Below are 12,345 nucleotides of genomic sequence, written 5' to 3'. Positions count from 1 at the left end.
TATAATGGAGTTAAAGAATTTTCTCAAAGCCAAGCACAATGTGCTAGTAGTGTCTGAATCTACCAATAATATTGCACAAAGCTAGCGAATGGCAAATTGGTTTTCTTCTGATTATTTCTTACTTATTCAACAAGCGTAACAAGGAAGTTAGTTTCATTAAACTTCACTGGCTTCATTAATGCAAGACAACCTGCAGCCGTCTCTGTTGCTTACACTTCATCATATGATGATGTATTTGTATACATTTAATATGAAATTTAAAACATGTAGCAACCACAGTGAAACACTGGCAGCTGCTGTGTCCTAATCCCCAATACTCCTATATCCTAACAGCTATTACCTATTCAAAAATCAAAACAAGTGTTTCTAAAACTGAAAATCAAGCTAGTCTACAGCAAACTAATTACTGAATAAGAAGTAAAATCTCTGCAGAGTTTGACTATACTCAGCAAAGTGGCCACCATCCTTGTTACTTGTTCCAAATAGCACGCTACTAGGTAACAGCCATAGAGATCAGCCTTAAATAATATTCTGCATTACCATCAGAAACTCTGCAGAGTGAAATTCATTGCTTGGTCATTTTTCCACATTAGAGGTACATCAGAGCATTCACATTTGAGAATTGAAAGGCGACCTTGTATCAAACAGATGAGCTTTTCTCAAGCTCTGGGCCACACAATGTGTAAGACCTGAATCACAATAGTAGTACATTAAGTGTCAGGTACACAGTCAGAGCTGGGATTTTTGGATTAATAGTCAAACTGAACGGGAAATGCAAAAAAAAACAACAAAAAACACCACCCCCGAACGTGTATATACAACAGCCCCTCCCAAAAATATACTAGCATGCCCACCCACCCTTGACCCTCCTAAAAATTCTAAGTATTTATGTATTAGGCAGTAATTAAATATAAATTTGTTTCATAGGAAAAATTTAAATTACAGTATATTTATAGGTTAAAAATAGCCACTGCTGTACTTTTTTTTACAGGATTGATAGCAGTACAATAATGTGCTTATTACACCGAAGAGCAATTGCAGTCAAGTTTAGGATGACCTCTTGTCTGTCAGCTCCAGCAGCACTGAAATCATGCAATGTGTTCTCCCAGTAAGGTGCTTCTGTTTACTCCTTTTCTTTGCAAGAAGCTTCGCTTGTTCCTAACATTAATTCTGTAGTGTTAAACATAACAACATACTGTTCGTGCTTATGGAATCATCACCAGAAGCAGAAACAGTTAATTTAATTACACAAGCATTACAATGAAAATAGTATGATTACAGGTGAGCAAACTTGATTTACATACACTCTTGACATTCAGTGCAAACACAGTAAGGGTAACATTAACCAAGAGACGTTTCTGTGTCCTTAGTGAGCTGCATCCTCAATAACGCACCTGTAATTACTTTAAACATTACAGAATATGGTGCTTATGCTCAAAATTATTCTTTACAAATATTGAAGTGTGTTGAGCTCTATCCCCTGATGCAGCCACAAAAGAACACAATACAGAATCGTTTATTTTACAGGTGTCTGGCATAGGATGCAGACTGTCAGTTGTTTAGGTTTTTGTTTTGTTTTTTTTTTTAAAAAAACAAACACCTTAAAAGTTATGTTTACAAAAAATAAAAAAGCTTTCACCTACCCCTAGACAAGTAACTTAACTAGTATTTTAAAAAAAAAGAAAGAAGTAACAAAATAAGACTATTGGTTATTTGTAAAGGATCTGGAACCTCTCTGAATGAACACGAAATTCAGTTGATGCAAGTTCCATTTCTAATCAAAAGCCTACTGCTCTTTACCTTTTGCTTATTGTAGTAGAAATTTGAGTATTTAATGTCTTGTTCCCACTCACAAAAGATTTTTCAGTCCTCACATAAGCACTCTTAAGATAAACATTATGCATTCTAACTGTTCACCTCACTAGATCAGTTACACTACATTAAAACAGTTTTAATTCAAACAATGTTCTTAAAAATGGAAAAAGCCTGAAAGCTGACAAACTGCTTCGGATGAATGACTAGCAACAGAACACCACGGCCACAACAATGAAGTCCTGCCACAACTGAGGAACACCGGCGAAAGAAAGGTCTCTGGTGGAGGCTTTCTTCCATGGCAGATGTTTATGTGGTCATGATGCTTTCTAAGGTGTCTCAAGGACCAAGACAATTACTATAGCTTTCCTCAGCTATGGAGTAACCAAACTCTGTGCAGGACTGTCATGATTTCTGTAGATCCCCTGTAGGTATACCCTAACTCTCCCCATTTGCTGCTGTGGCTATATCCCCACTGCAAAGATTCACATCACAGCAGATGGGAAGTTTTATGTGTTAGCCTGCACGCTACATATGCACAGTTTTTACATTGAAATAGCGAATTATGTGAAAGTGTGACAGCTAGTGACTCATGAAGAATTAAAGAAACAGAATTATATTTTTTAATGGTATGTGGAAAAAAGAACTAATGTTCCATATTGGAAGATGGCAGCTGTGGAGTGATACAAACTGCTATGCTCAGCGTAACTGCTTTACGTGTGCGCACGGCATTTCTATAAACTAAGCTACTGCAGGAATCTAAGATTTCAGCTAAATATAAAACAGATGTAGGACAATAATTTTTCTCAATCATGCACACATTTTTCAAGGCAAATATGACAAATTACACAGCAAACAAATCTGAAAGCTGTAGTACGCGGTACAGCATGGAGCTATTTAGATAAATCGCAACACAGTGATAAACTGCAGACAGAAATGTTTGCAAGGGACCACTGCAATTTAAAATTACACTTTTTCTTCTCAGCTCGGAATTTTGCTAGTGTCCCATATGCATAATCTAAGGAATAAAACTGCAGGCTGGAAAATAGGAAAAAACAGACATAAAAGTTGCTCTGTCACCACTATTAATTTAGCACTGCATTTCAGATTAAGTGTATCATCCCCCAAAAATTTATTCCATTACCTCAGTTTCAACATGTGGTGTGACTGGAAGTACAGACAAATGTTGAGCAAAAATATACCACAATTTGTGGTATAGGCAACACCAGCAGATGAACTTTGAAATTGCTGCATGAACACAGAAGCAGACAGCTTGCGACCACACCATGTAACTCAGGATTCAGAGAAACAATATACCAAAAAACCCCACTGTGTACTTACAGATTCTTGGAAAGTCAAAATCAAGTGTTTTGTAGAGCTGATCTCAGGACAGGAAAATACAGACCTGACAGCTAGTACAGTAAAAGTGATACAGCTCTACAGTAATGCTCTTCACAGGTGTTTGAAAATGAATGTTCACCAACTTTATAAAGGCAACAAGGCTAAGAAAATGCCTTTTGATAGCAAGTGATATCTTTCTGAGATGTCTGACAGAGCCTTAATTTCAGCACAGCCACAGCAGAACAACTGAAGTGTCAGAGCTGAGGTTCCATGTCTCAACAAGGGCCATGAAGATGATCAGAGAGCTACAGCACCTCTCCTATGAGGACAGGCTGAGAGAGTTGGGGTTGTTCAGTTTGGAGAAGAGAAGGCTCTGAAGAGACCTTATTGTGGCCTTCCAATATCTGCAGTGGGTGTACAAGAAAGCTGGTGAGGGACACTTCAGGGTGTTGGGTAGTACTAGGACTAGGGGGACTGGATCCATGGTAGAGGAGGGGAGATTTGAATTACACATTGGGAAGAAGTTCTTCCCCATGAGGGTGGTGAGACACTTGAACAGGTTGCCCAGGGAGGTGGTGGAAGCCACATCCCTGGAAGTTTTTAAGGCCAGGCTGTATGTGGCTCTGGGCAACCTGATCTAGTGGAAAGTGTCCCTGCCTACAGCAGGGGAGATGGAACCAGATGATCCTTGAGGTTCCTTCCAACCCTGACATGATTCTGTGATACACAGCCTATGTAACCTAAAGGGATATCCTCCCCCTGGAGTTGCTCAAGGCCAGGCTAGATGAGGCCTTGCACAACCTGGTGTCCCTGCCAATACCAGAGGATTTGAACTAGACATCTTTAAGGTCCTTTCCAACCCTAAGCACACTATGACTCTATTGCTAAGGTTAAGTTCCCTGGCTCCTCTTTATGTCAGTAAATGGCAAAAAGTGAAATATCCTGTTACAAAATGAATACAGTACATGTTCCATTATATGGCAGTAGCAATGCGCAGCTCCGCTTAAAATAAAACATAACCGCCAAATCCACAAAGTAGTTTGTCTGTCACAAGAGAACAGTGGATGGACCACGCCACACAAAAGACACAGACTGTATTTGAGAAACACAGTCGTGAGCCATGCTAGTAAAAATGAAATTCTAGTGAAAATTCAGTTTTTGTAAGAATTGTAACAGGCTGAGTTTCTATGTGGTACGTTACTTGTACCTCTCAGCATGGTGGTATTGCAAGCGTAGCTGCCTGCAGCCATTAGCCATGAAGTTCAGACTTCTAAGCATAAACCACAGAGGAAGTTATACCTCTCCTTAAAAAAAAAAAAAAAAGAACTCACAATCAAAAGGGAACTATTGGTTTTTTCCAGTCAGGAGGCTTTTGGGTATGAAATACAAATGGTTTTGCAGCCACTAAAGGAACAGTGAAAACTAGCAAGAGAAGCATGACTTTCACAACTGAATTATCAGTCTGTCTAAGGGCCTGGATCTTTTTAAAAGAAGGCTGCTTAATCAAAAGCCATTTTGAACCAAAAGAGAAAAATAATTTTAAGTATGAAATTACAAGATACTGCTTCTTAAAAGTATAACTAACTTGATCCAGCATAGCTAAGTATTTATTTTTTTTAAGCATGGGAATGTCTACTTCAAAAAAATGTCAGACTACAAATGACCTTCTAAAAAGGTGCTGCAGTGTATCTTGCTAAATGTACCATGCTGGAAACACGTTCTGGAATACGTACTCAGTTTAATTCTTGTTTCTCATTGTGCTGTGGTCGCTTGTTACTTCTCGTTCTGACAAACTTCTTCAAACCAAGAAAGAAAAAGTCCTCGTTGCACGTTACTGAATTTCAGCTACTGCACTGCAACTAGGAATTCTGCTCTTTCTGGAATATCACACTGCTACACAGCAAGCTTCTTTGCAAGGAGCCATTTACTTGGCTTTGCAAACAGATGATATATTCAATGCAGTGAAGGGGATTTTCTACAGCTGGTTTGATGTCTCAGGTCAATCTCAAAGTTCTCGTAACAACAAGTGTTCTCTCAAAATGCTCCCCTCGCTTAACTGGCCGCACGTTACTACCGGAGATACAAAATGTGCTAATAATCAGGCATTCATGACGACATCAAATGCACATCTGAACAACTCAGCCTTCTACCCAAACCAGAATTTTTTTAAACTAATTAAAGAGAAAGTGATCTGAAAATTAACCGTTCAGGCCATTTCCCCATATACTGAATTATTTGCCAAAAGAAACACTATTTATTTGCCAAAGAAAGCCTCCTGTGGAATTTGATGGTCGTAACTGTTGGGTCTGAAATTTTCAGAAATGAAGAGGAAAAGTGATCTTCAACTGAGGTTTCTTTTCTCCTATCAGTGGCTGTGAATCACCTGTTCAGGAAAAAAGAAAAAGGAACATCTGAAAAGCTCAACAGCTGTACAAATACTCTCTGATCAATGCACTAGGCAATTCCAACATGCAATACTGAGCACTGTCTTCAAGAAACTGATCTTTGGTCCTAGGGTAATGACACACTGGACACATTAAGATTATGACCAGATCCTTTTTTTGCCTTCTTTATATTATTGGCACAGATTATCCAAAATACTGGATAAGAACACTAGAGAGAGCAAAAGCTGGCTTCGTATCTGTTACTTTGTCAGTCTCAGGAACCCAGGTTTGGCATTACTTCTAGTACTCTTACTACACAATAGTAATTCATGCGTACCGCTGCATACACAGGCCTGAGATATTTTAGATAACCAGCAATGCTGATTTTTCATACAGAAGTCACTTATCTTTACACTGCTTGTTCATCTGTATTTCAATACCTCAACAGTTTAGCACATCCATAAGGAAGGAGCTCTTCTTAAAAGTTAGTTGTAACTTTATGTAGAAATTAAACTCAAAGCATTTAATCTATCTCCTAAAGGAATCAGTTACTATTAGTTTGTCTACACTTCCATAATTACTGTAAGCACTTCAGTGGACATTGTTAATACTCCTTGCATATGCATTATGACACTTTTTGACATCTGATAAACTTATGTCACTGCATCAAATTTAGCCTTCATTCCTAAGACAAATTAATTGCATTACATTTGGCCTATAAAGGTGTACATGTATTTAAGCATAGTTTGAACTCATGTGCCAATATAATTTTGTGTAACAGTTTTCAACCTCCATCTCTAAGTAACTGTTTTTTGTATGTGCAGAACTTACAGTTAAAATTAGTAGGTCAGTCTTAAAGCATGGTAGTAAATGGAAAACCTTACAGTAAAAAAAAACCCAAACCCAAACCTGTTCTGCAATTCCTACAACAGACCTTCATCAGATTTCACTCTTGTGTAATAAATTCTGGGTATCCATCCTACATGTCATCAGGTCCCAGGTGTGGAAAGAACTCCAAGATGCAAACATTCATAACTCTGACACTACATCCTGCTTTAAGTCCAAGTGATTTTGTGCAATCTCAGCATTAGACAGGAGGGAACAATGCCAAATTTGTAGACTGGTTAAAAAGGACACAAGAACCAGTGCACCAGCATGACAGTGATTTTCAACCTGCACTCTGCCCTAACTGCTTTGGTGGGATTGCAAAAGTGATAAAACACGTTATTTACATTGTATAGAAAAAATGGTGGAAGGCTGCTCACCAACTAGATTCAAAAATTTCACTCTTGGAAAATTCATTCCTTCCCCTCTTTTTTCTTTTTTTTTTTTTTTAAGCAAATGATCCACAGTATTAAGAGAGTATTCTTGCTAAAAATTGCAAACAAGATCCCAAAGAATGAGTTAATTTACTAAAATCATAGTTAAATCACAAAGGTTAAATTTGCTCAGTTACCTAGGAAATGAAAAGAGAGAGTAATTGCACTCAGAAAGCAAAGTCAATTTCAAGGGTTGTCTTTTTTTATGGCTGTCACTTGATTTCTGAAATGCTGTGGAAGTGGGAGTTTTCAGTATGCAAATATAGGAAAAAAGTTACAGCCAAACAGAACCGTTTTCACTTTGAGTTTCAGCAAGAGTTAAGAACACCTCCACTCCTACACTTTCAGCTCCCACGTCAGCAGTACATTTGGTATGGACTTAAATCATTAGTATGGCCAATGGCTAGTTCATGAGGAACTAAGGCAACATATTTTTCCTTTTTTAAAAATTTCAAATATTCAAAAATAGCAGAGCAGTGGAAACATTTGAGACATAGTATTTCATAATTGTAACAACATTCAGCAGATGATGTGCTAAGTCACCATCATTTTCTAGACAGCTGAAGCATTTTATCAGTAGTCACTCTCCAGCTACAGTAATAACTAACCAGGGTAGAAATGCCTGACTGTACACATCCAGGAAGATTATCTCTTTTCCTACTGCTAGCCATGATGCAAGGATTATAAATATTTATCTTCCATATTCTTGGAAATAGCCTTTGATTTCAAAGCTGATTTTTAAACTCTCTAATAGGTTGTCATACCTCTCTTTTCACCAAATTTTAGGTTTGCTAGCAGCAGCAAAGAACCACCACAGAAGCATAGCCATGTGTGCTGTTGATGTAACCAAGAATCTCTTCATGCTACTGATACTACCAAAATTTTGAAAACTAAGCTCTTACCAGTTTCTGGTTTCTTCTGAAATCATTAACTTAATCTGCTGAATTATAGTATCTATACTTTTAGGCACACTAGCTTAGTGTAATGTAAGTTCATGGGATTCATAGAGTAGAAGTATAAATTATATTTGTATATTTACCATTAATAGTCTGGGAATTCAGCTAAGGCAGAGAGCTATGAAGGAGTCAGTCACAAAAGGTAACCAATGAGATCTGAATGTGCTCAGCGGTCAAAACTAACTGTCCTTCACTTAGAGCTCACTCAGTCTGAAAAGTGATAAACATGCTAAATTTTTGCAAGGCCACAAGTAATCAGAAAGTAAGTACAGACGTGTAAAGATGTCAAGAGTGATTGTGCTGCCTTCTTACCAAAAAGCTTTTTAAAGCTTTTCAGTAAGCTGCAAACAGTCCCTTCAAATTTACTACATAAAATAGAGCTTTTATAGAACTGGTACTGTCAATCTTCAGCAGAAGTATTCAAACAATAAAAGGCCTAATTTTTTTTTTAAAGCCATTGGTACTAAATTCTTATGTGCATGTTCTACCATGTTGGATGTCAGAGTTTAGTCACATCCATATTAAATCCCCTAGAATGCATAACCTGAGGCTTAGACACTATTGTTATACAGAAAGTGTTCAAGAAATATTATTTAAAATGTAGTTTAATTACAGGTTAATTTTCCCAGTCTGTGCAAGGCAAACTCTCTTCTTCATCCTCTGATTCAGGTGATGCTTCCTTAATTCGTCGCAATGCTTCATGGATGCTCCTTGTCAGAGGGTCAGTATCAGGCAGAATTGTAAAGGATTCTCTCAAAACGTCTTTCTGCACCTTCTTCAGTTTCACCCCTTTCCTGATTTGTGCCAAGATGTTATTGCTATCATCTTCATCAGGAAAAGGAGGGAGACTTCTCTGCTCAACTTTTCTTAAGTGAAAGCTGCCACGTTTCAAGGAGGCCAGCACTTCATCCATGGGGGAACTCACTGCAGTAAATCAAAAGACCTTCAGTATTATTTTTGCTAAATTTTATCCATCATTTGTATTTCCTACAGACCAAAAAGCAGCTGCCTGCTATTAATGTGACAGTCCCATACCATAACAGTAGCTCCAATACTGCTTTAGCCTCCAAATTTATCTTCCCTATTATCACACCAAAACCAATGTATACAGAGAATTCTCCTATCTGAAACCACTCAATCTCCTATCGGGCAGGTAGCGATACTATCTCAACAGATGGCTTTCCTGTTTGCAGTCAGGAAAAATCAAAATAGCTGCAATGAATTAAACACAATGAAAGTATTTATTTCATTGTCTTTCTTAACTCTCAAACTCTGGTAATAAGCATACATCTCAAGTACTGGACTGTGCACTCCATTCTCAGCACTTGCATTTTATGGCTGATTTTACCTACAGTATGACTATTACTACACACAGCTGTACAGTGAACTGCAACAGCATGCATTTTCCTGCTGCTCTGGATTCACATATGAATGAGCACCTAGTCACAGCCTGCCTATATAAATTTCTTTCCTTTAGAAGTGAAAACTGCTACATAAGAGTTAATACTTTAACACAAACCTTTAATTTGTCACCAGTTTGAAACTAGGGGGTTTTGGCTACAATAAAAATCAGGTTTGGGCTCTTTGAAGAGCTGCAAGTAAGAAAGATCTCTATCCCAGAGAATATAGAATAATTATGTATAACAGTCTGAAATAGCTTCCATACACTAGCACATACAACATGCAGCACGTATTAATCAATAGACAAACACCCATTTCCAGTTCTTTGTACAATTTTTACATACTTTTCTTTTTATATATATGGTAGAATATTAGGTTTAAATAAACAGAATCAGAGCATAACCTGCAGAATAAACAAGTTTAAAACCTGTCTTGGTATTATGAGTGTGCTTTGTACATCAGACTGGTGGCCCAGTTGGCATAGACACAAGAAAAAGAAAGAAATGAAAGAATACAGGACTGCACATTTGGAGGAAGAAGGAAGGATGCTAAACACTCATCTGTCATACAGACACAAATTTCTCAAGAGACTAGGCACATCTCAGGGAATACAGAACAGCAAATTGCTGCTGCAGAGATTAACAATACTCTTAACAGGAAGTATATAATTTCATTTTATATTTGTCATTTTATGATGTGTATCAAATCACACAGAGTATGTGCTTTGCATAAGATTGCAGCATATAAGGGGTATCAGAAAAATAAGCAATGGGACTACTGGGAAAAAATGGAGCACAGCAAGAGCAAGAAACTGACTATCAACACTGTATCTGTGACCTGCAAAATTCTTAAGAGCTTAACAATTCTACAACTATGTTGTTGCTTCAAGGGTTTCAGTCATTTAAGGACAATTCTAGAGGAAACACTCCTATTTCTGTCTGATTAATGAAGAGCTCTAATTTTAATTTTATCTGGAAAAAGGGAAAATGTCCATGGAGAAATGTTTTTTGTAGTTGTTGACAGAGCCAGATGGAATTTTTAAACAATGTTATGTTTAATGAAATTGTGTAATAGAAATGTGAATCAAGGTCCACTCCAGATACTTTTTCTCAGCAACTTCAAGTAAAATAGTTCACCTGTGCACTTCTGAAAATCTCATCTCTTATTTGCAAATAGAGCCTTTGTTCCATTTTATGGGAACACCATGACTGCCATACTACTGATTTTTATATATAGAATAAAAGATAAACTGTTAGAAACAAATAGCAGTAAACAGCAAGTTGCAGCAATCATCCAGATCAGGCATGCGTTCTATTCACTCTCCAATTTCCAAAAAAATTGTTCATCTTTTAACTATTTATTAATAGTTAAAATAGTACTTTGATAAATGATCACAGATTTCATTTCTAGTTGTAGTTATATGTGTATCTTCTTACTCATCTCTCAAGGGTACTTGAGAGTTTGTGATGTCTGTATAAAAGTTTGAAGAAAGCGTTCTCAAGGCTTGCTGTGTCCCAAGACAAGTAATCATAATTTATGTAAAATTCAGTTTTTAAAACAAACACTGCACCCTCCTATGAAGCATGTAACATTTGCAGTGCTGGCTTTAAACTAGATAGGGAAAGATTATTTTAGACAACATTTAGCTCCATTTTCTCGCTTATCTAACATGGTATATCAGTGTTTTCTGCCTAACTGAACATGATGTCGTAAAGGTCCAAACCTTTCTGTTGTAAATATTTGTCAGCTGAAAAGGATTTAAGAACTTTCTCATTAGTAACAATAAATGAATCATGGCATGCACTTTTCTATAGAGGAATACAGAGCAGTATAGAGGAACTGACATGTCTTGCAATGAAATACAGGCATCAAAACATTACCTCTCCTCCTCTGTAAACGCTCAAGATCACCTGTCTTCTTAAGCTTCTTCTTGGCACTGACTAGCTGATTGCTGTCAAAGAGATGTGCAGGTGGGACACCAGAAGAGTGCTGAACTCCCTTCTCCTCACTTGGACGTTTAACAAAGCTGTCGCTTTTCTCTAAGGATTTGGTGGCATCTTCCTTGGAGGGCAAAGGTGGAGGTGGAGGTGGTGGAGGCAAAGGGGGTGGAAGCGGTACTACAGAAGCAGCCTCTGTTTGAAGCTCATGACAGGTGAGTAGAGAAGTACTAACACCAGGCAGTTCAGAGGTAATACCATTGGGGGGTAATGAGATATCTTGAAGTTGTTCTAAGCTTGTGGATTCCTGCACTTGCAAAGGCTGAACTGCACTTTCCAATTCCACCTCTTCACTTTTCTCTTGGATTTGTATGGTTGCTGGCAAAGATTGAGGCTGATCAGAGACTGAGCTGGCTGCACATCTTTTTCTTGCATGAGCCAGCCGTAGTCTGGTTGATTTAAGTATTACTTGCCCAGGGTACCGCTAAAGGGAGTAAGTTATTGACAATTAGGTAAGTACATGTAACATCCTACTCTAGATTCTAAGTACCTGTCATTAGGGTTTGCCTTTGACAATAAAATTAATCTGCTATTTTCATTAGTTAACTCTAGTTGTCCAAACAGCATAAATATATCCTCATCTTTTTGCAAAAACAGCTACTCACTTTCTTAGTTTTTATTCTTGGTTAAGCCACAATGTCTGTGCATTTTTCTGGTCAGGGATATGCGTGGGTTAGAAAGAGGATTTCACAAAGAACCATATTGCACACTGAAAACTGTTTCCTCTGTAAAGTAAAATTTTAAATTTCTTCTTGCTCTCCTTTTCTAAAATTCTAAAATTATAGCTAACTCCTGCCACAAAGCCCTGTCTGATCTGAATCATACTGCTTGAAAAAGAATCTCTTCAAAACATAAAAACATTTGGAGATTTTCCAAACTATTTCTAGTTTTGTTCTTAAATTTGCTGCCTCAGGATGTGGCTTTTTATATTAGCTTAATCCAATCTCACATTTTTACACACTTACGGTAGGCCTAAATCAATAGCGAGCATAACAATATAAACATACATAAAGTCAATTTATTAACAGTTTCTCGTTAAAGTAAATAACAGATGCTACGCAATTCACAAGCTGTGCAAAGAAGGTGGCTATGAAGGGTGTGCCACTTAGCAAGAAAGCTTTCCAGTAAAGAAAAT

General features: G+C 37.5%; 1 protein-coding gene across 1 annotated transcript in view; it reads right to left on the bottom strand.

Annotated features, from left to right (window-relative positions):
* Positions 1-5,237: 5,237 nt before the first annotated feature.
* The window catches only part of JMY (junction mediating and regulatory protein, p53 cofactor), a 61,184-nt gene continuing 54,076 nt past the window's right edge, over positions 5,238-12,345 (bottom strand). Inside the window, exons 9-11 of the mRNA XM_009910788.2 lie at positions 11,094-11,634; positions 8,426-8,736; positions 5,238-5,536 (exon numbers count right to left, since the gene is read on the bottom strand). Coding sequence (XP_009909090.2) covers positions 8,429-8,736; positions 11,094-11,634 — 849 coding nt within the window. The 3' untranslated portion in view covers positions 5,238-5,536; positions 8,426-8,428. The remainder of the gene's footprint in view (positions 5,537-8,425; positions 8,737-11,093; positions 11,635-12,345) is intronic.

Source organism: Dryobates pubescens, chromosome Z (assembly GCF_014839835.1).
Source record: "Dryobates pubescens isolate bDryPub1 chromosome Z, bDryPub1.pri, whole genome shotgun sequence".
Lineage (NCBI taxonomy): Eukaryota > Metazoa > Chordata > Aves > Piciformes > Picidae > Dryobates > Dryobates pubescens.
Note: the sequence above shows the minus strand (reverse complement) of the source record. Positions and strands in the feature narration are given on the sequence as shown.